At 38.9% G+C, this 27,070-nt stretch overlaps 1 protein-coding gene across 1 annotated transcript in view; it reads right to left on the bottom strand.

The window, feature by feature from the left end:
* The window catches only part of C4H1orf87 (chromosome 4 C1orf87 homolog), a 117,787-nt gene that overhangs the window by 19,642 nt on the left and 71,075 nt on the right, over window positions 1–27,070 (bottom strand). Inside the window, 3 exon segments of the mRNA XM_053447840.1 lie at window positions 264–581; window positions 13,526–13,578; window positions 26,075–26,172. Coding sequence (XP_053303815.1) covers window positions 264–581; window positions 13,526–13,578; window positions 26,075–26,172 — 469 coding nt within the window.

The raw sequence follows: 27,070 nt of genomic DNA, 5'->3' as shown, positions 1-27,070 counted from the left end.
GGGAGTTACAAGACTGCATTGTAGGTTAGACTCCAGGAGTTGAATGGAGGAGGATCAAAGACACAAAGAGACTGTGAGTAACTTGGTGGGGGATTCAGGTCTTCCTCTGATTCATCTCTGTATTTCCCAATTGTGCTCCCAGTGCCAGTGCACATGGTTTATGGACAAACTGTGTTTGTTAAGAAGTGAAAGAAAAGGAGGTATCCACTTCCAGACTAGAACACACATGGAAAGTCCTATCAGCTCTAAGCTTCTCACTTTACCTGTATTACTCTGATCACACAGCTAGAAGGCATTTTCCAGCTTCTTGAACCTGTCAATCCATGTCTCATATTCTTCAGACTGGTTCTTCATCGTTGGACTTACAAAAGGCTGTGAGACTGGCCTGACCTTCAGAGCATTCAGGGGATCTTAGGTGGCTGAAATCTCAGCAGGAAGGGTTTTTGGTTGTGGTTCTTCTTCTGGAGTTTTCCACCAAAAATAACACAAGCATCTCACTGGCAATACGTATACCGCACAGAGCTCCTCCAGTCTCTTGGCCAAAGATGAGGCCACACAGCTAGCAATATTTATTGTGAGGTCTGGTTTTGTGAAGCTAGAGGATATGTTTCAAATCCTCAGTGCCATAGGACCATATCTGCCAATTCTTGCTGTATATAAATACTATTTTTTTTTAAGGGAAGGGTGGAATCACGACTTTATTCAGTTTACATTTCTGATTTACACAAAACAAAGGTTTTTGTAACTGAGACTTTTCATGATATTCTACTCTGTTTTATACTAGTGGGATACACAAGGGATAGGCTTCAGGCAATGCTTATAATTTCTTGATTGGAAAATGCATCATGAGTGTGAGATTCTTGACAAAAGGTGATTGAAACAATATTGATATTATCTTAAGCTCATGGGTTCATTCTAACAAACCATAAAGCCCCTCTGTGGTCTGGCAATCCTACTCCTTTAGCAGAGGAAGCTTCAGCCCAGGGAGTGGAAGTGATTTACTAAGATCATAAGTCAATGGTAGACACAAAACTAGAAGGAGGGTATAGAAGTTACATCCAGCTCATTTTGGTATTCTAAGTGTCCAGCACAAAATAGAGATGCTTTTAGCACAAATAGACAGAGGAGTTCCCACTGTACCATGTAAGACATCCTATCATCTACTGTGAAGAGAGACAGTGGCATCACCTGTTTGATCTGCCCAACCCTGCTGCTCCAGGAATTTCCCATCCTCCCTATCACCATGGCTGTAGAGAGAATTGCCATGAACATGGTGCAGGCCTGGGCATCAAATGCAAAATGGGCCAACAAACAGTATGTTTGTTGTCCAGTGGTTTTGGAACTATTTGTGAGTGATAATAACAGAAAGATAGAAAAATAGAGGCCATTCTCTGTGAGATGTAGGAACTCTAGCCAGTTTTCCTCTTTGTATTGGAAATGAGAAAAAAGATGGTCTGCTGAGGCAGACAGACAGATGGAAAAATAGGTAGATAGAGGTTATGAAGCTGACAGCAGAGAGAAGAGAAAAGATACAGGAATTCATGACGTTGTCCAAGATCCTGATCTTAGTTCATTGTTACGGGTCTGTCCTTAGGTCGTATTAAATTGGTAGAGTTGGTTCTGCTCACCTCGATGCAAATAATCTTAACTAATTTGCCATAGAATTATGTCTCTAACTTCTGTAAATCTGTGCTTTCCCCAATTTTCAAATATCTGAATTTCTCATTTTGTACCTTTGTCTCAAACTTCTCACATACAAGTTGTGAAAATCCCACAGCCCTAAAGAATGGAAATTGCAATAAGACCCCAAGTTTTGAGTTTGTTAACAAACACTCATTAAGCTGCTGTGGGGGAATGGGAACGATTGTTTTGTCTGAAAGAATAGAATGCTATATGAAATTATAACCATATGGATGACCAGCAACCAGCAAATTGTTAAGAGATTAATATAAAAGAATTCTACTTTGATAAAATCAATTTTGAGAAAGAGCTGAAGGTTTTCACAAAGTAAATAAATAGGATTATTATACTTTTTAGAGCTTTGGACCACTTTAGAAATCTGAAGAATACTTGGATAATTTACCCAGCTAAATGCACATTGGCATAGATTTTGGTGGATGATTTTAGAGAATTCAGAGAGGTCCTTGGATCTGAGAAACTGTTTTTAAATAAATTTTTGTATTCTTTCAGATAGTTCAACATTCTCTTTGACCACTAAAGGCGGTGGGGGGTGGTTGTATAGACCTGAATTAGGCTTAACTAAATGAGTAAGCAGTAAGTAAATAAGTAACACGCCCTATACTCTTTTGGTCCCACTGTATCAGGATAAAGTCCAAATTCCTTACTTGGCCCATAAGACCATTCAAGTTATCATTATTGCTTCTCTTCTTTTGGTCCTATGTATGCATCTTTTTCTCTCATCTTTTTCCAGGAAAAAAAATGAAAGTGTATGATGTCTTTATGCGTTATACATGCCATTCCCTCTGTCATGAGAGCCCTTCTTACCACTCCTGTCTTCATTGGTTGGGCTTCTACTCATCCTTCAAGACTCAACTCATGGGGCGCCTGGGTGGCTCAGTGGGTTAAGCTGCTGCCTTCGGCTCAGGTCATGATCTCAGGGTCCTGGGATCGAGCCCCGCGTCGGGCTCTCTGCTCAGCAGGGAGCCTGCTTCCTCCTCTCTCTCTGCCTGCTTGTGATCTCTCTCTGTCAAATAAATAAATAAATAAATCTTTAAAAAAAGAAAAAAGACTCAACTCATATTTCACCTCTTGTGGGGAGCCTTCCCCAAAGCCCCAGGTGGTGTGAGGGGTGACTCCTTGTAGACCCCTTTGTCCGTCACAGCATGTATTAGAGGATATTGTGACCTAAAGTTAGAGTATCTGTCTCCTCTACCAGAGATCTAGAGACGGGGCCTGTGAGGTAGGCATCCATGGGCCTTCAAGGTCTGGTTGGTGGCCAGCACATAGTTGGTTCTAAAGACATGTTTACTGAATGAATAAGGGAATGAATAAATGATTTTCTCTGGGAAAAGAGGAAATGTGCTTTACCAAACTTCTTCAATTTCACTCTCTAAAAGTGGGGCAATGAATGCTACTCATAGAGGAATGTGAGAAGAATCAATTATTGCAGAGATGCAGTAAAATCCTCAAACAAGAGGCAACATAAAAGAGCAAAGTATATTTTTTATAATCTTATTCACAACAGACTTAACACTCAAGGAGAAAAGCATTTGCTGTTGTTTCTTGCGTGGCAAGAGGCTTGCCAAAATGGATACTATTTTCTAAAATATTTCAAAGTGTGAAGTGCGTGAAGAGGCCTCCCGTCATTTTAAGATGAATTATGTTCTAATCCGGGCATTTAAAAAACAACAACAACAGAAAAACTCAGGCTGTTTTTCAATTCCGTCTGCATCTTCTTTTGGCTAAGTGCTGGGAATATTAAAACGGATTTTAACTGCTTGCCAGATTTTTTTTTTTTTTTTTTTTTTAAATCAAAGAGCCCATTACATTTTAAAATGTGATGTCTGGGGAAAAGGTCACCCTCAGTTTCTGGAAGCTGGGCTTTCGATGTTAAAATAGGTCTCATAACCATCTTTTATTTTGATGGCAGTTGGTGGATTGGTCACGGGCTTTGGAAGGACACCTGTATACAAGCTACAAGTCCAATTTCTTGGGGCAGACGGCAGGCCCATCACCGTGTGATTTCTGCATGCATATCAGCAAGGACAGGAACCAACCCACAGAGAAGGGAGTTCTGCCTCCCTTCTCTGTTGCAGCAGAGTCTCAAAGTCAAAGGGAGCCTGACATCAAGGTGCTGGGTGGAAACCAAAAACCCAGAAGGGAGGGCCCCACCCAGCCCCAGAGAATAGAAGGCAAAAAATGGGCCAAGCCCCTCCTCCAGCTCTGTAGAGCCAGGTGCACACCACATGTTTTGTTTTGCCTGGAGACATCTCCGGGACTTTAGCCTGTGTTGCCAGAGGTTTTCTTTAAGTTCTTTCCTGGACAAGCAAGAAAAAATGGAAGGGTTTAGTTTGTTCTCTTTATGTTAACATCGACATGTATGCACCCAGGCCAAGAGAATGCAGAGGCTCTGTTAGGTGGTGGACATTGTGTTAGGTGATAGGGATACATTGGTAGATTGGAGCTCTGGTACCTGTCTTGCTGGAGCTCACAGAGGGCACGTTGATGCTAAATTACTACTCAAAATTATTATTGGGTTACAAACTACCATAAACACAACCAAGGAAAAGGTGAAAATATTTACACTTATTTTGAGATGGGGCAGGAGTTGGGGAGGATCGGAGAAGGCTTGCTGGAGGAGTGACACTTAAACTGGGGGCCCCTGAGGGATGAATAGGAGTTTCCAGGTCAGAGTGATGCTGGCAATGCCTCCTGTGTGGCAGATTGTTCCAGATAAGCAGAGACAATAGCCTATAGCATCACCTTGAATCAGGAGGGCTTCTACAGTTTGGCGAGCAGCAGCAAGGGGCCTCTTTCCATAGCTCTGCTTCTTTTCCCAAAGCAGGAACTTCTGCCTCTCACTCCATGCAGATGTGTGCCTCAAGGATCAGGGAAAAGCTTTGTCTTCCCCCTTCCTTACTCCTGTCAGTGTTCAGAGGTTTGAACATTATCCCTAACTGGAGGATTCTACCGTCCAGGTACTATTTGCTCAGGCTGATGCCTTATGAATAGAAATTTCCTTAGGATCCAGGAAAAGACATGCAGATCGATCTTCTGCTCAGGTGTTTTCAGGCCTACAGTGGGTATCATTCATTCGTCACTAGCAGCTTTGGTGACCTAGTCATTTATTTTACAAATCCAAGCAACTACCACACCGTACAGATCTCTGGGAGCTTTGGTTTCTGTATTTGGTGCATAATTCAAGTATGCCATTAACAAATGTATATGGTTTCTCACTGCCTTCGATAAAGATGGTTCAATCACTAAGTTTTTTTTCTTTTTTTCAAAAGGTGGAGAGTGGCAGTGTAACATTGTGGTGGAGAGTGGAGGCTCTGAAGCCAGATGCCCTAGGATTGAGTCAGTCCTGGCTCCTTTCTCTATGACCTGCATGACCTTGGGCAAGTTACTTGTCCTCTTTGTGTCTCAGTCTCCACTTCTGCAAAAGGTGGCTAATACCACCCATAGTTTATTACGAATAAATGGGCTAGAAGCTGTAAAGCAAACACCTGGAAATAGCAAGTGCTCAGTAAATGTGAACTAATAGTGCCATCTGTGTAAGGACGTTCATGTAAATTAACTTATGTATCAGATTAAAAAAGCTTTTGCCTCCCCTTTAATATTGCACCTGCGAATTATTATCAATTCCCCGCCCTCAGATTCTTGATGAAGACAATGTGACTTCAGAATGTCCATAACCCGGGCACCGAGCAGTAGAATAAGTACTCAGTCCATGCTTGTAGATGAAATGAATGACCATATGCCCTGATAGGAAGTTTAGAAATTAAAGCTGCTGAATGGATAGTTCTATTTCTCCCAGTTCCTTTTCAGACCTGACAGGAGAATTTTTTCTCTGCATTTCTTTATCTGCCCATCCCTAACCCAGATGCTAGATAGAGTACAACTTAGTAGATGCTTCATGAGATCCTGATAGCCAGCTAAGGCAGATCTGTTTTAATTGCTACAAATTTGTCATAGGAATCCATCATCATCAGGCAGCCCTGGGCCCTGCTCTTCTCACCCTGTATGTGAGAGAAAAGCCTTCTGGTTGCTGCCGGTGAAGAAAGGTTCTAATTACTCTGAATTACCAAGGTTGAGAGTTAAGAGGATTTTAGAAGCAGTGTAGAGCATATAAGAAAAACTTGGTGTCAAACCTGAATGCTAAACCTGATTCTCACTCTTACCAGCTGCAATTTTTCAGATCTTAATTTTGTCAGTTGTGAAAAGCAGACCAGCAGTTTGCAGGAATATTGTGGAGATTAAAAAAAAAAAAAAAAAGTTACCAACTAAAAATACTTAACACAGGAAGATGCTCAGTGCAAGGCATTATCTGTAACTGTGTTATCGTTATTATAGGGTCTTAAACAAATCTAGCTTCCCCAGAAGAGAGGACTTAACATTAATTATCATGTGCCAGGCAGTTTTCTGGGCACTGTTCCTGTATAGTATCCCTTTTAGTCTAAGATCTAGAACCTAGTCTTTGTCCCAGGCCAATTTCTTTCTGGGGTCTGCACTTCTCGAAGTTACATTAGGAGAAAATACATGCTGGTCTTCCTGATCTTGCTTAAGCTTCCCTTTCTCCCTTCTAATACCTAGGAGCATATAAAAAGGTAATGGTTTGCACATGTAAAAATGGTTTGAGAAACCCGAGGCAGAGCTATTTTTTTTTTCTTTCTAACACAGCAGGAAGGATAAATAATAACCATCTGTCTAGTCTGCCAGTTGATGATTTGTACTGGAGGAAATAAGCCAAGCTGGCTTCTAGAGATTTCCAGGTGTTGGAAGGGCCAGGTTTTACAGGGCTTCCAGTGGATTCTGACAGTCACACAGCCGGCCCTCCCCTCCCCCCCTCCCCACTAATGACTTGAAATCAGTGGTCTTCAGCGCTGGCTGCTAATGTGCTCCCACCTGGGGAGCTTTAAAAATTACCAGTGCCTGGGCAGCACACCAGACCAATTAAATCAGAATCTCCAGGGGTGAGAACCCAGCTCAGGACTTCTAAAGAATTCCCTAGGTAATTCTAAAGTGAAGCCACGGGAGAAAACATATTTGAATAAAAGCTTCTGGCCTCATTGGACCTAGTGAATGAAACTTTTATGAGAAGGAAACGTAAATATATGCTAAATATCTATATATGCCAGACATTTCTCACAGGTTTTCTTACTCAACCTAAAGAATAATCCTGTGAGGTAGAAATTACCTCCATTTTACAAATGAGGGGACTGAGGCAACACCAGGTTTGGTTTCTTGCTTAAGACAACAGAGGTAAGGGGGCGCCTGGGTGGCTCAGTTGGTTAAGCAACTGCCTTCGGCTCAGGTCATGATCCCGGAGTCCTGGGATCGAGTCCCACATCGGGCTCCCAGCTCCATGGGGAGTCTGCTTCTCCCTCTGACCTCCCCTCTCATGCTCTCTCTCTGTCTCTCAAATAAATAAATTAAAAAAAAAAAAAAAAGACAACAGAGGTAGGGATGCCTGGGTGGCTCAGTGGGTTAAAGCCTCTGCCTTCGGCTCAGGTCATGATCTCAGGGTCTTGGGATCGAGTCCCGCATTGGGCTCTTTGCTCGGCAAGGAGCCTGCTTCCTTCTCTCTCTCTGCCTGCTTGTGATCTCTGTCTGTCAAATAAATAAATAAAATCTTAAAAAAAAAAAGACAACAGAGGTAGGGTTAGGTCTAGATTCTAATTCATTCACTACTCAACAAACATTCGTTAAATGCTAACTGTGATACAACAATGAACAAGACAGAATCTTCCCATGGAGTGTGTGCTTTCCAGTGGTGAGGGCAAAAGAGAGATATGTAAAATAATGGCAAGTAGTGATAAGGGCTAGACACACAGCTAAAGCCAATTATGGGGGTAGAACGCCTTGGCAGTTGTTATTTTATTTTATATATTTTTAATTTATTTATTTGTCAGAGTGAGAGAGAACATAAGCAGGCAGTGTGGCAGGGAAAGGCAGAGGGAGAAGCAGGCTCCCAGCTGAGCAAGGAGCCTGATGTGGGACTCCATCCCAGGACCCTGGGATCAAGACCTGAGCTGAAGGCAGCCGCTTAGCTGACTGAGCCACCCAGGTGTCCCAGTGGCAGTTACTATTTTAGGGAGGGAATTCACCAAAGGCCTCTCCACGTGACATTCAAATAGAGCCCCGAGAAACATGGGGGGAAAGGCATGCAAATGTCTGCAGAAAGAGCATTTCAGGGAAAAGCTATCATAAAGGCAAAGGTCCAAGGCAGGGAGAAGTGTTTGGTACATTCAGGCAATAGCTGAGAGGAGAGCTTAGCCGAAGTGGGATGAAAGGGGAAGAGAAGTTTAACTATTCACAGAACTGAAGGGCCTCATGGGCCATGCATGTGACTGGAATTGATTTTCTTTTCCTTCCATCATTCATTTCTTCTTTGGTGATTGTCTTCTTCATTACCCCCTTCTGGTGATAGCAACTATATTTTACTTTGTGCCCCCCCCATTCTAGTGCTGTGGTTTGGTAAGAAAGATACCTAGTTCCAACCCTGAGGTTGGTCTCTGATTAGTTGAAGACCATCATGGTGTTCTAATCACAGTCTTGGTTCTAGGGTGGATATAAAACTCAGTCTAAGCCTCTGAGATGAGAGGAGACATCTGCTACAGTTTCTCAACTCATAAAATTCTCTCCTTCTGGGCAGGACTGGCCAAAAGAGAGTGCTGTGAAGATATGATGACCTACAAAATAGCTACTGTAGCTATTTTGTTATTAAAGTGTCTGGTGAAGTTGAGGCACTACCATGTAGAGCTTAAAGTTGATGCCAGCACCATATACAGCAGAGCAGAGAGCCAGAAAGAAACCGGATCCCAGATTTTGACATTTTTTTATTTTAAAGATTTCATCTATTTGACAGAGATCACAATAGCAGGCAGAGAGAGAGAGAGAGAGGAAGGGAAGCAGGCTCCCTGCTGAGCAGAGAGCCTGACTCGGGGTTCGATCCCAGGATCCCAAGATCAGGACCTGCGCCAAAGGCAGAGGCTTTAACCCACTGAGCCACCCAGGTGCCCCCAAGATTTTGACATTTTTAATGACGACATCAAACCAGCCTATGGCTCTTACTGCCACCAGACTTTTTATTTACATAAACCAAAACTCTTTATTGTCTAAACCAACTGAGTTAGCTTTTCTGTCCTGTCAAGAGAAACAGTTCTAAGTAGGAATTACTATGATTTTTTTTTCCTTAATAAAAGGGAGGTTAAACTCTTAGTCATTTTTCTGTGTTGTCTTGAGTGATAGGTCTTCAAGAGATGTTTGAGGGATCAATGAGACTCTGAAATTATGATTATTCCTTCCAATTTCCCTCCATTAGCAGCATTGCTATAACCCTGCTCTGTGCTTCCTGCTTTTTCTTCCTCTTCCTCACTCACAGGCTCTACAGTGAAGAGATTTAAAGTTGGAACCATACTTCATTTTTGTGAGATACTATTTTAGACCTCAGACAATAGCATATCTGGAGGGGTCTAAGCTCTTTTTTATTTGTCTCCATGGGAGTTCATAACACTTCTTGGATCTCTGGCTTGAGGTCTTTTATCACTTTTGGAAATTTCTTCATCATAATTGCTTCAAATACTGCTTAAGCTCTATTCTCTTCCTCCTATCTTTCTTTAGATGTATACTGAATATTCTTGCCATTTCCTATATGTCTCATATACTTTTTTTGGTATGTTCTATCCTCATTGTTCCTTCATGCTTCAATCTGGATATTTCCTAATGAACTATATTTCAGTTCACTAATCCTCTCTTCAGCTACACTCAACCTTCTGTTCAACTCATCTAGTGAGTTTTTAAAAATTAATTTTTATGTTTTTCTGTTCTAGATATTCTTTATAAATTCAAATGACTTACTGAAATTCTCCATCTTATCCATTCTCTTAAACATATTAATTACAGTTATTTGAAAATCCATGTCCTATCTTGTATCATCCCTGATTATTTGTAATTGAATGCTGGACATTTTATATAAATAAGTCTCAAGGTTTTATATGATGTTAACTTCTTCCAGAGGGTTTTTTCCTCTTTTTTTTTCTGGTACTCAGTTTGAATTCCAAATAATAGCTTTCAAAAAGATGCTGTTTTATATTTTATCTAGTCTTCTAGTTGATCTTGCCAAGAGGTTTGGTCTGCTGTAAACTAGTGCATTCTAGACCTTAGCCCAAGTCACAGATATTAAGTATTTATATGATTATCATGTATGCATTAAAAAAGAATTTCATAGGATTCTTGGGGGTCCCATTGAGATAAATTTGTGATATAAGGCAGTACATATAAAAGGAGTCATTTTAATAGGTTATTATAGAATTTTTGAGTGAAATGAGGCTCCAGGAATGAAAAAAATCATAATTCTTCACACCCAAAAGGAGTAGCTGCCTTTAGTTTCTTATAATGTATTTTCTTTCAAGAAAACAGGCAAGTAAAATGCACCTCCCTCAGAGCACTTAATCATCACAGCTCCAGCAACACAGAAATGGGAAGAGATCAAGGCATTAACTTTCTCAAGCTATGGACTATCAAAACAACAGTGCAATAGAAGTATCACCAAAGTCAAAGTCCTGTTGCTCTGTGGAGTGCAATATTGCCTAAAAAACTTTTTCATACTTGTAATCACCCTATCAGAGCAATAGAGCAGGTATTTTTTTTTTCCTACTTTGGGTTCATTTTAAAGATGAGAAAAATGAGTCCAAGAGAAGTAAAATAAGTGTTCCAATAGAAGATGGTTATTTAGTTGCAAAGGTGAGACTTTGGCTCATCTTTTTGTACACTTTTCTATGTCATCCATTATGGGTTGAATTCTGCCCCCCCAAATACATGGTGAGGTCCTCACCCTTAGTACCTAAGAATGTGACTGTATTTGGAGACAGGCTGTTTAAAGAGGTGATTCAGTTCAACTGAAGTCATTAAAATGAAGACACTTGTCTGACCGGTGTTCTTATAAGACCAAAAATTTGGATACACAAAGAGACAGGGATGTGCCTGCACTGAGAAAAGACCATGTGAGGACAGTGAGAAAGAGGCCGTCTGCAAGCCAAGGGGAGAAAGGCCTCTTTCTCTCTCTCTCTCTTTTTTTTTTTAAATTTTATTTTATTTTTTCAGTGTTCCAAGATTCATTGTTTATGCACGACACCCAGTGCTCCATGTAATACGTGCCCTCCTTAATACCCAGCACCAGGCTTACCTAACCCCCTACTTCCCTCCCCTCCAAAACCCTCAGTTTATTTCTCAGAATCCACTTTCTCTCGTGGTTTGTGTCTCTCTCCGATTTCTCCCAATTCACTTATCCTTTCCTTCTCCTGATATTCTCCATGTTATTCCTTATGCTCCACAAGTAAGTGAAACCGTATGATAATTGACTCTCTCTGCTTGACTTTTTTCACTCAGCATAATCTCCTCCAGTCCTGTTTATGTTGATACACAAGTTGGGTATTCATCCTTTCTGATGGAGGCATAATACTCCATTGTATATATGGACCATATCTTCTTTATCCATTCATCTGTTGAAGGGCATCTTGGCTCTTTCCACAGTTTGGTGACTGTGGCCATTGCTGCTATGAACACTTAGGTACAGATGGCCCTTCTTTTCACTACACTTTCAAACTTGCTAACACTGGGACTTTGAACTTTTAGTCTCCAGAACTCTGAGAAAATAAACATCTGTTGTGTAAGCGACTCTATCAAACAAATACATCAAGTGACCTGGATTTATACTAGAGAGAGAAAGAGAAAGTATTTGGTTTAAACATTTGTTGTGATCACCTTTGGATGTCTTGGTTTTGTTTTTTCAACAAAACTGAGTTCTCTGAAGTTATAGATGACATCATGAAAAATGAAGCCTCACTTGCTATTACCCTATTGTCTTCTAGCACATCCCCTCTGTCTCTTTTCTATAATGCTGGGATGGGGATCTACTAGTACATTTCCCTGGCCCTCTGGCTTCAGGCTAAATTCCAGCACGGGGAGATGCTTGGAGGGAGATTAAACTGTGGGGAAAGTAGAGTAGAAGTATTTTCTTCTTGTTTTTGGAGTTTGTTAATATCTGTCCATCATCAAGGGAGAGCTACTGCTGTTGCTAAGATTGAGCTGTCAGAGAAACCTCCTGGACCTCACTCTTGGGTCTGAAGGAGACTCCTGAAGTGTTTTTCAACATTCTGAGCACAAGTCATATGTGAAAATTCAAAATCTAGATGAATCGTGATAGGACATCCCATTCAGTAGGCCCAGCATTCACCACATTGTGTTCTGTCAGAAATCCAAGCACCAGCCCTATTTGTGAAACACTGAGTTTCAAACTACATGGTGTAACCAGCTGTGTGGCACCTCCTTCAAAATTCTTTCTCTAGCTGCTTGGTCTATTCTTGGAGATCCTAGAATCAGCGATGTAGTAGCACTTGCCAAGATTCTGCTAACAGTACACCTTTCACTATGTTCCCTCAGCACTAAGGATGAGAGCTGGTTTCCACAACTCCTAAGCTCTGGGTTACCTCAACTGTCATGGGTTGAATTGTGTCTTTGAACAGAGCTACCACTAGTACCTGTTAATGTGACCTTATTTGGAAGCAGGCTCTTTTTATACATAATCAAGTTAAGATATGTCATTTTGGGTTCAGGAGAGCTCTAAATCCAATGAACAGTGATGGCTTTATATGAAAAAGGAGATACAGAGACACCAAAGAGAGAGAGGGAAGAAGGCCATGTGAAGGTGGAGGCAGACAGTGGAATTAAGCAACCATAAGCCAAGAAATGCCTGGAGCCACCGGCGGCTGGAAGAGGTAAGGAAGAACGCTTTCTTAGAGACTTCAGAATGAGCATGGCCTGCTGACATCTTGGTTTCAGGACAGGCTTCTGGTCTCCAGAACTGTGAGACAATAGATTTCTGTTATTTTAAGCCACCCAGTTTGTTGAACTTTGTTGTGGTGGCCCTAAGGAAATGAATACACACACCATCCTCTTTTTGCTTGTTTAATGCTTGTGCAACCTGTTCCCCAATCCTCTGTTGTAAGTCCCTGTTTGAAACACCCAGTAAGGTTATTGTTCTGCTGGAATGAGACACCACCCCTCCCCTCAAACTTTTGGTACCTTGTGTTTTGATCCAAAAGGTAATCACTAAATGGTTGATGAATGTAGTAAATAGAAATTGCAACAGCAGATTAATATCAATGCATATTTTTTCACCTGTCACATTTAAAACTTGCTAATTGCTAAATATTTTGCCCAAATTAATCTTTATAATTTCACTTAATAATATGTCTTGGAAATCTTCCTGTATCAAGGCCAGCCATGTTATTTTATAGCTGCATAACTTTATCAGTTGGATATACCGTAATTTAATTAAATTGTCCCTGAAGGATTTCTTATTGTTTCCATTCTTATTTTTAACTTAAATTTTTTTTACTTCCATTTTTAGAGGCATTTATCAAAAAATGCTACACTGAACATTTATTTTATTTTATTTTACTCTAATTTTATTTTTTTGAGATGTCAGTAGGGTAATTACCTAGCTGTGGCATTCCTAGATCTAAGAGACTGTTCAACTGAAGTGCTAATAAATCATGTCCTCTTCTTCTCTAAGAGCTGCATTCATCTGAAAGGGCTCTCACTAGAGAATGTTTCATGATATAATACAACTTGGAGAATTATGCCTTTTATGATCCCCCTGGCCTAAAAGAATAGCCAGTAAGGCAATCCAGAGTCTTTTTTTTCTGCACTGCTGAGCCATTTACATTTCTGAGAGCAATAAGATGAAACCCAACCAGAAAACCACTGGAGCAAAGCAGCAGAGTCAATAGTGGCTCTGAGAACTGGGATGTCTCTCGAGGAACTAAACCACCAAACTCACCTGTGAGCAAATCAGAGGAAGCTTTGTTCAATAATTCAACAAAATTCTGCCGTCTGTACAAGAAAAGTAAACATAACATTGGTACTCAATGTAGAAAGCTCTGAAAGAATGTGCAATAAGGTCAATGTTTATATTGATAGTGATATTGAAGGAGCTTTTTGATACCTGTATCATTCAAGGTATAATTCAGGAAACAGAAACTATTTTAGGGGTCTCTACTAGAACAGGGCTTTGATATAGGAAATTTGGTGTCTACAGAATTATTGCAGAGGTTAGATTGGCATCTGCTGCTAGGCTCAGAATTAGGCCTCACTAGTTCTGGAGACCAGTGAACTGCAGAAAATTTTGACGAATGTCTCAGTTGTCCCTGACTATGAGGTTGGTGACTAGGCAGTACAAAATGCATTTTGGCCACTGCAAAAACTCTTGCCTGCCAGGATCTGGAGTTGCTACTACTTCAGGAAAATAAATAAATACTTAAAATATTCCTGCCCCCACCCCCGCCACTTCTGCCTTTCAAATCTCACCCAGTTGCATTTCACTGATGGAGCTTAAATCAATTCCAGAACCTTGGTGTCAGGGGAGTTAGAAATGTTATTTATAGTCTTCCCAAGAATGGGAACTATTGTGATACAGGAAAAAACACAAGAGTGGATAGATATGAGTTCTGAGTTCAAATAGATAACATTTAGTGAAATCCCCAAGCAGGAAGAGAATTAAGCTTATATTTACGTGTGACAGTCACTGAAGGTTTACAAGTATTTTAGGAAAATGTTGGTCATGAAAATTACCTGTATTTGCTTGCCTGACATCCATCCTCCATCTATATACAAATGGTCTTCTCTGGGATGATGGACTATAATCAATATCCCATAGCCTACCCTGGCCAGTGTTGTGACTCACCTTGTCTAATGAATCTCTATCTATTTATCACTTTCTCCACACATCCTTCCCTACCTTCCTCCCTCTCTCCCATTCCCTGTCTCTGTATTTCTCATTAACTTTTGGCTCTGGTTCTTCCCAAAGTTTTATTTCCCCCCAGTTTTGTGTATAACTCCATATCTTTTCAAAATATTTCTTTTTGTTTAGGTTAACAAAAGGCAGTTTCTGTTGCTAGCCACCAAACTGCGACTGGTAATAAGAATTGTTATCTCCTCCTTGCCCATCAGTGGTTAAGGAAATATAAAGCCCAAGTTGTAAGATATAGAAGCCCTGGATTTTCTAGAAGAGTTTTAATATCATGTGATTTTACTCTTTAAATAAAAACGATTCATTGTTTTGCTTATACCTCATATAACTTTTCTCATACATGACATTTCAGGTCAGAGTAGTTCTTTTTTTGGTATGGAAATCTGGCCTCTGGGGATTCATGTCAGTTTGGGTACAAGAATAGATAAGGTGGAGGTATGCAGAAATCATAAGCCTGATAAGATGATGGCTCTATCAGCTGCTGAAGGGATGCACAGGGAAAGAATGTTGGAAAAGCAGCACTGTTGGGAAATATCAATGCAAAGGTCTGATATTAGCACAGATCTGAAGTGAGCTACAGGGGAAGCAACTCCTGACTTCGATGCTTGCTGCAATTCTGTCCTCCTAGGAGGGCCAGGTTTAGGCCTATAGCATCTTCTGACCCATAGAAAAACAGCCACAACAATGTGACAATAAAAATCTAGATCCATCAATGTTTCCGTATTGCATAACCTTTGTTTTTTCAGAGCTGTTAGGAGTTATCAAATATGGGACAAGTCATCTGGACCAACAGCACCAGAAACTCTTCTGCCCCTTCTTGAATAGTGCTGATAGTAGGGGGAGGAGACTGTGAGGAAAATTTATTAAGTATTGAGCCTGGACACTGCCTGATTTAAATGTATAGGACTTATGTGATCAATGGAATCCTTGAGATCCTTCTAATTAATTTTTTTCTTCTGTATTCTTTACATTACCCTAGGACCTTCAAAGAGCCATTGACAATTTAAATGGGAGAATGGGTTCCAGTTACCATAACAGGCACTCTAAGTCTAATCACAGAAGCAGGTGCCAAACTCCCAACTCAGTCAGAGAGTTCAGGACTGGAGGACAAAGTCTGCGAGCCTGATTTTATATTCAGGCAAATCTGAATTCAAATTCTAATTCCACTAGGTTATTAAGTTAAAATGGCCTTTAGTAAGTATTCTGAGTACTTTGTGTGCATTATCTCATTTAATTGAGACAACCATCCTATGAAACATGTAAAAGAGTTGCCCAAGGACCCACTGATCAATGAGGTAGCCAGAATTTAAACTCTGGCTGTTTGACTCCAAATCTTGCATTCTCAACTATTGACTTATATGGCCTTACACGTGAATGTAATATAATTTGATTTCAGTTACATTTTTTTCTCATGAACACAGCTTCAGTGTCTTCTGGTATTCTTTATTGCAGAAGTTTGAGGTCAGTCTGATTTGAGTTCATTTAAAATTAATGTTTTTTCCTTCCTTTGCTTTGGTTTAGTTTTATTTTGTTTTTGGTCTGCCTCCTTAAGTAATTTTCTTGTCTCTGTAAACACAAAACTTTTGTTAGGATAGACATGGATGTATTTTTCCCTTCATTTAGCTTAGTCATACTAAGTCCTTTTGATCTGTACACAGAGGTTTTTTTTCTTTTTTCCCATCTCTGCAAAGTTTTTTTCACTTGTAGGTTTTGTTGTTAGTTCTTGTTCCATTTTTCTAGTTTCTTCTTCCACAATGCCAAGGCCTCTTAGGTTCAATTTCTATTTTTTTCTCTTCTATGTCTACTGTCTTCTTTCATTTTCTTCTCTGTTTTTTGTTTCTAAATTTTGTGGAAAACTTTCAAGTTTGACATTCTTAATAGATTTTACCTAGATTCACTTTTACTTTTTTTTGATCCCTGGTTACCTCTTTTATTTTAGTAAATAGTATTTTATTGGAGGGTGACTGGGTCACTCAGTTGGTTGAGCATCCAACTCTAGGTTTCTGCTCAGGTCAATATCTCAGGGTTGTGAGATTGAGGTCCACGTTGGGCTCCACACTCAGCATGGAGTCTACTTAAGATTCTCTCTCTTCCTCCTCCTTTGCCCCTCCCCCCACCAATCACGCTTGCTTGCTCTCTCTCAAAAAAATCAATTACTATTTTATTGGAACACAACCACAGCCATTTGTTATGCATTGTTTGTGGCTGCTTTCAAGCTACAGCGACACAGTTGAGTAGTGGAAATAGGCTGTAGACTCACAAAACCCAAAGAGTTACTATCAGGTCCTATATAGAAAAAGTTTGTTGACCTAAAAATGTAATACAAATATCTTAAAATCATCAACTATCTAGCAATGATCAGATTTCCTTGATTGTCTCATAATTTTTTATTGAGATCTAATTTATATATAACATTATATTAGTTTCTGGTGTACAACATAATGATTCAGTATAAGTATATATAGACAAGGGATCCCATTTAGTCTAGTGGACGTACATCAGCACATATAGTTACACTCCTGATTATCACTTAATTTGGATTATAGAAGCTTCCACTTCCTTGAAACTGTCCATGTTTTACCAAGTTCCTTCAGTTTCTTCTGTTCACTTTAGTGCTTTCTAAATTTCATTTTAGTAGTTTATTATGCTTATTACTTTCCAGTTGGTTTCAATAGAGGACATGGCTCCATACAGCCTACAGAGAACATCAGTGGTTTTCTAAACATTTCCTAGTGTTTAGAGTAATAATTTTCAAGAATTTGCTGCTATTTGGAATCTGTAGGATTCTCATTGCCTCTCTGTATTCTGCAGTATTTTTAAAATTAGATCTCATATTTGGAGTTCTCTCTATTCACTGTCAAATGAGGAACTCTTCACATTCTACACAACTCAACAGATCAGTTGCATAGATTTTCCTTGGTCCTATTCGCTGCTCATTTAGTCCTACAGTCACGGAGTGAGTGCCAACCCTCACTGACACCTGGTGGCCCTTGGTTGGGACCAGCTCAGATGGGTTGCATATTAGATGTGAAATTAGCATGTATGTCATCATCAATACACTCCACATATACAACTACAGGGATCTACCTCTCTCTGCTCCAACTCACATGACTTTATTGGCAGGAATTTCATCTCATCAAATGCAGACATCACAGCAAGATTTGCCCCTGCCCTCACCCCAAATTTTTGCTCTGTCATTCTCAGAAGTTGTGCTTTCTGTATTGGTACAGAAAAGCAGTGTGTGGGTAAGCGTATGGGTATGTACCCTTGGGTGGGTATGGACACAGGCTAACAATACTCTTGCAGCTACAGAAAGTGGTGCTTGTGTCATTTTTTAGTAGGTCAAGACTTGGGGCCTCCAAATCAAGGGGAAGTCTGGTGAAAGGATGAGAGATCTTCTGTCGGCTGTACTTCTCACAGGTAGACAGGGCCAAGGATGAATTCCAACTCACTGATTTTCCCAGCTTCCATTTACTTATAGTTAGTGGAGACTCCTTCTAGATTTTGGCACTAGAGTGCTTATTAGTTTTGGCTACTGGTGAAGTTTTTGCCTCTTTATTTATTCATTGGAATTCTAATTATGGATTGTTAAGTGGATAATATTTTATACAGTACATGGATGACATTTTATACAATAAGTCATTTTATACAGTAAGTCTTATATATCAAAACAACATGGAACAAAAACCTAAACATACCAAACATACAAAAGGTGGCCTATTTCATAGAAACACCCTGGTAATCTTGATTAAGTTAATTACAGGTAACCTGTTTCTTTATGAGCTTCATAAAGGCTTAAACCAAAAGTATGTTGGTGCTTACTTCCTAAGCCCATTACCTTTCTCCAGCTTATGAAATGAATGCTCCTGCCATAACCAATAGTCATAGTTCTCCAAATCCACAATACTTTTGCTTGCTTCTTTGTCTTGCTCTTTTTCTCTCTAAGAAACTCTTCTCCTTCTCTTATCTGGTTAGTCCCTACAGGTCTCCCCAAGCTCAGCTGAAATGTAGTGTAGAATAGCACTGAGGTGCCAGCTTGTTCAGACTGCTAGAACCATAGTTTAAACCCCATGGTCTGAAGCATTTATTATCATGCCATTCCCTTAAGGATCCTGTAATATTCTCCTCCAGCTGAGAGAGTACAGAATATTCTAGAAGGAGGAGACAGGTAGGCTATTGTACCAGATTACCATAGGCTGGCAGTTAATCAACAGAAATTTATTTTCTATGGCTTGGAAAGCTAGAAGTCCAAGATCAAGGTATCAGCAAGTTCAACTTCTTCTGAGGCTTCTGTCCTTGGCTTGTAGATGGCCAATTTCTCACTGTGTCCTCACATGGTCTTTTCTCTCTGTTAACCCATCTTTGGTGTTTCTATTTCCAAATTTCCTCCTCTTGTAAGGATACCAGTCAGACTGGATTAAGGCTCACCCTCATAGCTTCATTTTATTTAACTCAATTGCCTCTTTAAAGACTTTATCTCCAAACAGGGTCATAGGGTAAGTTACTGGAGGCTAGGGTTTCAACGTATGAATTTGGGGAGATGCAATTCAGCCCATAACAGAAATAAAGATTCAATGATTCCAGCTTTTGGGACAATTTACTTAAGGTCTCTGAATCTCAGTTTCATCATCTGTGAAGTGGATATAAAAACATAACTCATGGGGCTATTAGGAGTAAAATGAGATAAGCCATGTAAAGCATTTAGTCCCATGCCTGGGGCATATAAGGTGCCACATGAATCAGTCCCTTACAGCCTCAAGTCAGGAGGTTATTTTTGTTATGTCATTTAACTCAGCCACTGGGATACTCATTCCTCTCCACCATCTTCCTTTGTGTTCACCTTCTTGATGGAGGGCCCTGCATTGTATTCTTTTTGCCTTCCAGTTAACTGTGAGAAGCACAACACTTCCTTGACTCATAAGGGAATAAACTCTCAAATCCATACAAAATAACTCTTGTTTCCATTTGACAGATGAGAAAATTAAGGTAAAGAGAAATTAGTTACTTGCCCAACTTCCCAAAACTAGGGCATTCCAGAGCAAAGCTTTCTATCTAGGTCCATATGATTCCGGGACTCAAGCTGCCTTTCCCCAAGGTAAGGGGCTGAAGGGCTAGGGGAGGTGCTCAACCGGTGAGGGGAAGTTACCTCCTGGGCTGGGCCCTGGACTTCTTTGGATCATGACTCACCCTGGAACTTAAGAGCCTCCTTGCTTTTGTATCTGTATCTCACACCTCTCCTGGGTCTTAGGAGAGAGGACTGGAGATACTGAGCTCCTCAAATCCAGACTGCTCAGCACCAAGCCCAAGAATGGAGCCAGCCATGGAACTCAGTAGATTTGCCTAAAGCCCTTATGCTTGGTCAGTGTCCTGGAAGCGTCCGAGTTTCCTGGGACTTGCAGGAGAGTCTATATGGTATATTGAGAGTGAAGACTCTGAAGCTAGAAAGCCTGCTTTTGACTCAGCCTGATTGATGAATTCATGAATCAGTTACCTATTGGTTTTACCCTCTCTGTGCCTTAGTTTCCTCTTTTGCAAAATAGTAGTACCTACCTCATGGAGCATTTACAAGGATTAAAAGAGGTAATATTTATAAAACACTTAGAATATTGCCTATAATATAGTTACCAGTATATAAATGTTGACTCAATAATAATGATAATAATATCAATTATTATTATTATTATTATTCAGACCCCATATGGATATGGACTTCTGCAAAAGAAGACAAAATTAGTGAACTCTTAAGAGCCAGGTCCAGTTCCCAAGACCCAGCTGATGGGCAGATCCATAACATTTCTCTAATTGCTCACTATCTACCAATTTTCCTATTCCCATTTACAAGTAATTGCTGAATCGGACACCTCATGTTTGCTTTATCTCCTAAAATCCTCTGATTGTTCCTGGGATTATCAAACCAGTTCTTTTCAACCTAATTGCACTCTTCATAATGGGCCAGATGTGTATGATAAGTCCTACTTGTGGCTGTGTCAATTGCTGCATTCTATTTATGCAGCTTCCAGAGCAGCTTCATTATTTATCCCCTCCCCCAACACAATTTGGCTTATGTGCCTGTGTTTTAAACTGGGTTTGAAGCATTTAATTTTGCCAATACAATTTTAGGGTATTAGTTTGCCTCCTGTTCTCTCTCTGCCCTCCTTAATTACCATTTATTGCAAAGTCACACAGAAACATTAAATGCTAATTCTGACTTACGTGTTCCTGGCCAAGAGTGAGGATAATAATTTCCATCCAACACAACCTGAACTCATTTTACATAAGAGTGATTCAGAGTAGAGATTTGAAATCGTAATCAAGTCTTTCTCAAAATCGCCTTACCCTAGCAGACATTCACTAATGTCTCTGCTAATTGGTAGGCAAATGGCAAAAAACAAAATCTCAGTTTAAAAAAAAAACAACAACAACACAAAAAACAACAACTTTGTAACATCGTTCGTGAAATTGCTCCTCTCATCAGCTCTTGCAACGTGACAGTTTAAGAAGGGAACACAACTCATTTTATTTGGTTAGATGGGGCTAATCCCACATCACCATAATCCCTCCTGATGTTTTATTGATTCTAAAGGACATTTAATCAGGAAGCAGCTCAGCACTAGAATCCTGCTAATTAGCAAGCAGCCACATTCCAAATGGGTTCCCAATTGAACAGCAGATTAATGGACAATATGTACTAAAATAATGATTCGTGCATTCAGCTCCTAAAATGTGTGTCTAAATTGCATCTTTAATCTCTTAAGGATATAGGTTTGCATACAAAGCCCTTAACGGAATGGATTTAATTCAACAGAAGAAGCTTTAGCCAATGACTGTTTAAGGATGAAACAGGTTTATCACTTATAAATGCAATTCTTTACGAGTTCTCATGGTTTGATGTCCTTGAACATTCAAAGGTCAAAGACAGGTGAATAAAGAAATAGGTGTGCTTCTCTGATATGCACATAAAACAGCAGGAAACTGACAATATTGATATACGTAGCCTAACCTCATTTGCTCCCCAATCCCTTTATTCCCATATATCTGTTTCCTGGAATCTTGGTTCTGGACCCCATCTTTTAATCAAGTATACTATGTACCAGGTATAATGTGAGTGCTGACACTTGCTTTTCTCCATTTTTGGGGGGTATTTTGGGACTCCCAATTTTAGATGATTGGTTTTTACTTGGCTCATAGCCCACTTTTCTGCTTTTTTTGCTTAACCACCTCCCTCCCCGCTACTTAACCACCTCCAAGGTTTTAGATGAGGGAAACCCCATGTCCCGAAGCTGGCCTGGTGAAAATTCATTGGCTAGGCTCAGTCCCCTTCCATCATTTATTTATCAGTTGATGTTCACCGTAACCTTTACCCTTCTTTGCTTTTCTGTATTGCTCTCATCATCATGTAATATATGTCACATATTCCAGCTTCTTTATTGTTTTTCTTCCCCATTAGAATACAAGATTCACAAAGGATGAGACTGTTGCATTCATATCTGTGTCCCCAGTGATTAGAGTAGTGCTTGGTATACAATAGCAGCTCAATAAGTATTTGTTAAATAAATTAATAAATGAATTAATCAAATATTTACATGATGTGCCAAGTATTGGCCTACAAGATGCTGGGGATATAATGTGAAGGAAACAGTCATATTCCCTGCCAGCATGGAGATACCTACCTAGACATTAAAGTAACAAATCACATAAATAAATGCATAATTACAAATAATGATAAGTTTTAGGAAAGAAAATAGCTGAGTGCTAAGAAGATAGCACAAGGAAACTGATTTTGATGAGGTCTTTAGGAATGGCCTTTTTCAATTTGGCCACGAGAGGGACTAGTCAGAATTTGTGTATCTGCATGTATCCCTGAGAGTATCTTGACGTTCTACCCCTTCCCTTGTTTAGTTCACTTTCATAGATATTTATTGAATTCTAATATGTGCAAATTGAATTCTAAGAGGCCATGCTCTAGATGCTTAGGATACATCAGTGAGCAAAACAAAGAATCTTCCTGACTCCGGGCAGTATAGCTTATAGTCTATCAGAGATCAACAGATAACAATAAACATCATACATCAGCAAATCACCGAATACATTAGAAGTGTGTCGAAGAAAGCAGGGTAAGAGGAAGAGGGGCTGAGAGACTACAACTTCAACTAAGGTGGTTAGTGTAGGCTATGGACTAGGTGGACAAGGTGACATTTGAGTAAAAAAGAAGAAGATAGAGTTAACAAGAAGATATCTGGGTAAACAAGTGTTTTAAGTAGAGGAAGTATTCAGAGGTTAGTTGCTAAGGTGGTTATATCCATGGTATGTGTGAGAAGGACAAGGATTACAGGGTAACTGGAACAGAATCGGCAAAGGAAGTTGTAGATGGAGCCAGAGAAGTAATCAGGGAGCAAATCAGGTAGCACTCTTTACAAGGACTTGGGTTTTTTTTTTTTTTTTTCTTTTTTTCCTTCTCTGAGTGAAATAAGATTCTCTTACAGTTCCATGAGCAAAACAATGACATAAACTATTTTAGGTTTTAACAAATCACTGTAGCTACTGTACTGAGGATAAACTAGGGACAAGGGAGAAGTCTAGTTCAGTTAGGAGGCTATTATACTAATCCAGGAGACATACAATGGTAGCTTGAATGAGGTGTAGTTAATTAACAATAGAGGTGGTGAGAAGTGACCAGATTCAGGGTGTATTCTGAAGATAGAGTTGCTTCCCTAATTAACTTTTGATGGATTGAATAGGAAATGTGAGAAAAAGAGAACAGCTAAAAATTACAGGTATGTTGTGTTTTCATTTTAATTCAGTTCAAAATGTTTTCTAATTTCCTTTTTCTCTCTTACCATAGGTTATTTAGAAGTATGTTGTTTAGTTTCATAATGTTTGGAGATTTCCAGGATTTTTGTTTGTTGCTTTTAATTTCTACTTTAATTCTGTTGTGATCAGAGAACATATTTTATATGATTTCATCATTTTAAACTTACTGAGACTTGTTTTATGGCTCAGAATATGCTTTAATCTTTTAAGTATTTCATGTATGATTAAAAAGAATCTGTATTCTGCTTTATATGGAGTATTCTGTAATTGCTACTTAATTGATCAAGTTATTTGATCATTTGTCCAATTTTTTATATTATTACTGCTTATTATCAATTACTGACAAAGAGATATTATATTCTCCAATTGTAATTGTAAATTTGTCTATTTCTCCTTTAAGTTTTATGTTTTTGCTTTATGTAAATTAAAGCTATATTATTAAGGACATGAACATTTAGGTTTGTTATGTTCTCTTGATGAATTCACTTTTTGGCATCCCTTGCTTTGGAATGCATTTTGTTTAACATTAATGTAACCATTGTTTGACATTAATGTAACCAAGGTGACTTTCATTTCATTAGAGTTAACATGGTGTATCATTTCCATCTTTCTACTTTTAGTATGTCTTGTATTTTAAATGTGTTGGTTGTAGACAGCATTTAGTTAAATCTTGCTTTGTAAATGAAATCTGAACATCACACCCTTTTTATTGGTACATTTGGATCGTTAATACTTAATGTAATTCTTGATATGGTTGGGTTTAAATCTAATACCTTGATATTTATTTCCTATTTATCTTATTTGTTTCTTATTTCATTTTCCTCTTTTTAATCTTTTATTATTTAAATATGCATATGTATCCTTTTTATCTTTTTAATTAGCATTTTAACTCATTATATTCTTCTTTCAAACAAAATTGTAATACTTATAGTATAAGAACCTTATCAAGTACATCTTCCTTTCCTCTTTGCAGCTGTGTATGCTATTGCCAAATGTTGCACTTATGTTATGAATCCCATAGTGCATTGTTCTTATTTTTGCTTTATTTTTATTTTATTTTTTTTAAAGATTTTATTTATTTATTTGACAGACAGAGATCACAAGTAAGCAGAGAGGCAGGCAGAGAGAGATAGAGGAGGAAGCAGGCTCCCTGCGGAGCAGAGAGCCCAATGTGGGGCTCGATCCCAGGACCCTGGGATCATGACCTGAGCCGAAGGCAGAGGCTTTAACCCACTGAGCCACCCAGGCACCCTTATTTTTGCTTTAATAGTAAATTTTCTTTTAAAGAGATTTTTTTAAATAAGAAATATATTTTTATTCATCCATATATTACTGTTTCCAGCACTTTTCAATGTTTTGGTGTAGATCCAGAATTATCTTTTTCCTCTCCCTGAGGTCTTTTAATATTTGTGGTATAGCTCTGATGGTTATGAACTCTCTCATCTCTATCTTATCTTTGTTTTAAAGTCTATTTTGTATGATGTAATTATAGCTCCCCCAGCTTTCTTTTGGTTTCCATTTGCATAGAGTATCTTTTTCTATCCCTTCACTTTCAGTCTGTGTGTTATCCTTATATATGATTTGAGTCTTTTATAGGCAGCATATAGATGCATCTTGTTTCTTCTTATCCATTCAGTCACTCTGTATCTTTTGATTGGAGAATTTAGTCCATTTACATTTAAAGTAATTATAGATGGGTATGTACTTACTGCCATTTTGTTCATTGCCTTCTGGTTGTTTTGTAGTTCCTCTGTTCCTTTATCTCTTGGTCTCCTCCTTTGTGATTTGATGATTATTTAGTGATATGTTTAGATTTCTTTCTCATTATCTTTTGTGTATCTTTTATAGCATTTTCCTTTGTGGTCACCATGAGGCTTACATATAACAGCTTATAATTATAACAGTCTATTTTAAGTTGACCTGAACTATTCTCAACCTTTGTGCAAGACCTAAAAATTTTTCTGTCTCTTTCTTTTGTTCTTCTTTCTCCCCACCCCCAGGCCATGGGTAGTTTCCTCAAATGGATACATTAGCCAGTACTCAAGAGCAACTCTTTAGAAATCTCCAGAGAGAACTCTCTGGGGGATCTCTCTTCTCCACTTCTTTGTACTGTGCATTCTAGCCTCCTTGGCCTTCTTGAACTCCAAATGCCATCTCTTTAGTGAAAGAAGAATTCTGGGGTCTGGATTTCCTCTTCTTGTTCCATAAGCTTAGCTTTTCTCATTTATTTTTCTTTCTTTAGGGAATCACTATTTTGTGCTGCCTGGTATAAACATCTGAAAAAGCATTGCTTCATATATTTTGTCCTGTTTTTAAGTTGTTTCAGGTGAAATGGTAAATCTGACTCTTGATAGTCTATAATGGTTGGAATTTGAAGTTTTCTGCTTTGTATTTCGAAGACCAAGAAGACTGTCTTAATTTAAGCAAACATTTCTTAAGTATTTTCAATTAATGAAATTGATTACTTCAGGGGCATCTGGGCAGCTCTGTTGGTTGAGCATCCAACTCTTGATTTCAGCTAAAATCTTTCATGATTTCAGGGTCATGAGATCAAGCCCTGCATCAGGCTCCATGCTTAGTGGGAAGTCTGCTTGAGACTCTCTCTTCCTCTCCCTTTGCCCCTCCCCCACTCACATATGCTCTTTCTCTAAAATAAATAAATTAATTAAAAAAAAAAGAAATTGATTGCTTCACACATGAAACTTCTAAAAATAGATCTCAGTGTTTGGTATCCTAATAGAGGACTATGTGAATAAAAAATCAACTTACTTTATTTCACCATGGTAACCCAAATCTTGATGGTTTAGCAATGTCTCCAGGAGACTCAAAGTTAGATATAATCCATGTTTTCCTCATATAGTCCTGACCTGCAAAGTAAGAAAGGATTTGGAGTTTCACTATAATGAAATTAAGATTTAAATTTTATCTAACACAGCACTGTATGTTAACTATGCTGGAATTAAAATGTAAAAAATTAAAATAAAATTAGCAAATTTTTATGTGATTGATGCAGAGGTACAGTTCATTACTCAGAAGCCATTGAACTTTGAAATGCTGATCTTAAAATCTTAAATTTTTGCCAGCAATGAAATGGGTGGTCAAGGCCTAGAAATTATATGTACTTATTATACAGGTAAAGTGTAAAATATTTTTGTGTATCTCCTTTGATTTATAAAACAAGCTTGATATATTAGCGCAGCCAGTATTGTTATCTGCATTTCATACATGTCAAAACCAAGACTTAAAAAGATTAAGTCACTTCCCTGATATTACACAGTTCATAAATGATGGAACTTAGTCTAGAAACCAGATGCCCAGTAAGTTTTTGTTGGATAAATGAATAAAATGTCACTGTAGTTTCCCAGGTACTTAATATTTTCTGAGTCTAGCTGACAAATCAGTTCTCAGTTTGGTGGATGGGTGACTCTTAGATTCAAACATGTCAGACTTTAGGAGTATGATAGCATATATTGTGTGCTTAGTATGTATATGTATGTATGTGTGTATGTGTGTGTGTATATATATATATATATTTAAAGACAAAGAGAAAGAGTGCATGGGCATGTGGGGGTTGGAGAGGCAGAGGAAGTAGGGGAGTGGGGAGGGAAAGGGAGAGAGGGAATCTTAAGCAGGCTCCACATTCAGTGTGGTGCCCCATGTGGGGCTTGATCTCTTAACTCTGAGATCATGACCTGAGCCAAAATCAAGAGGTGGACACTTAACTGACTGAGCCACCTAGGCACCCCTAGCATAATGTTTAAACAT

This window comes from Lutra lutra, chromosome 4, assembly GCF_902655055.1.
Source record: "Lutra lutra chromosome 4, mLutLut1.2, whole genome shotgun sequence".
Taxonomy (NCBI): Eukaryota; Metazoa; Chordata; class Mammalia; order Carnivora; family Mustelidae; genus Lutra; species Lutra lutra.
The sequence above is the reverse complement of the archived record's forward strand: the minus strand, read 5'-3'. Positions and strand labels throughout refer to the sequence as shown.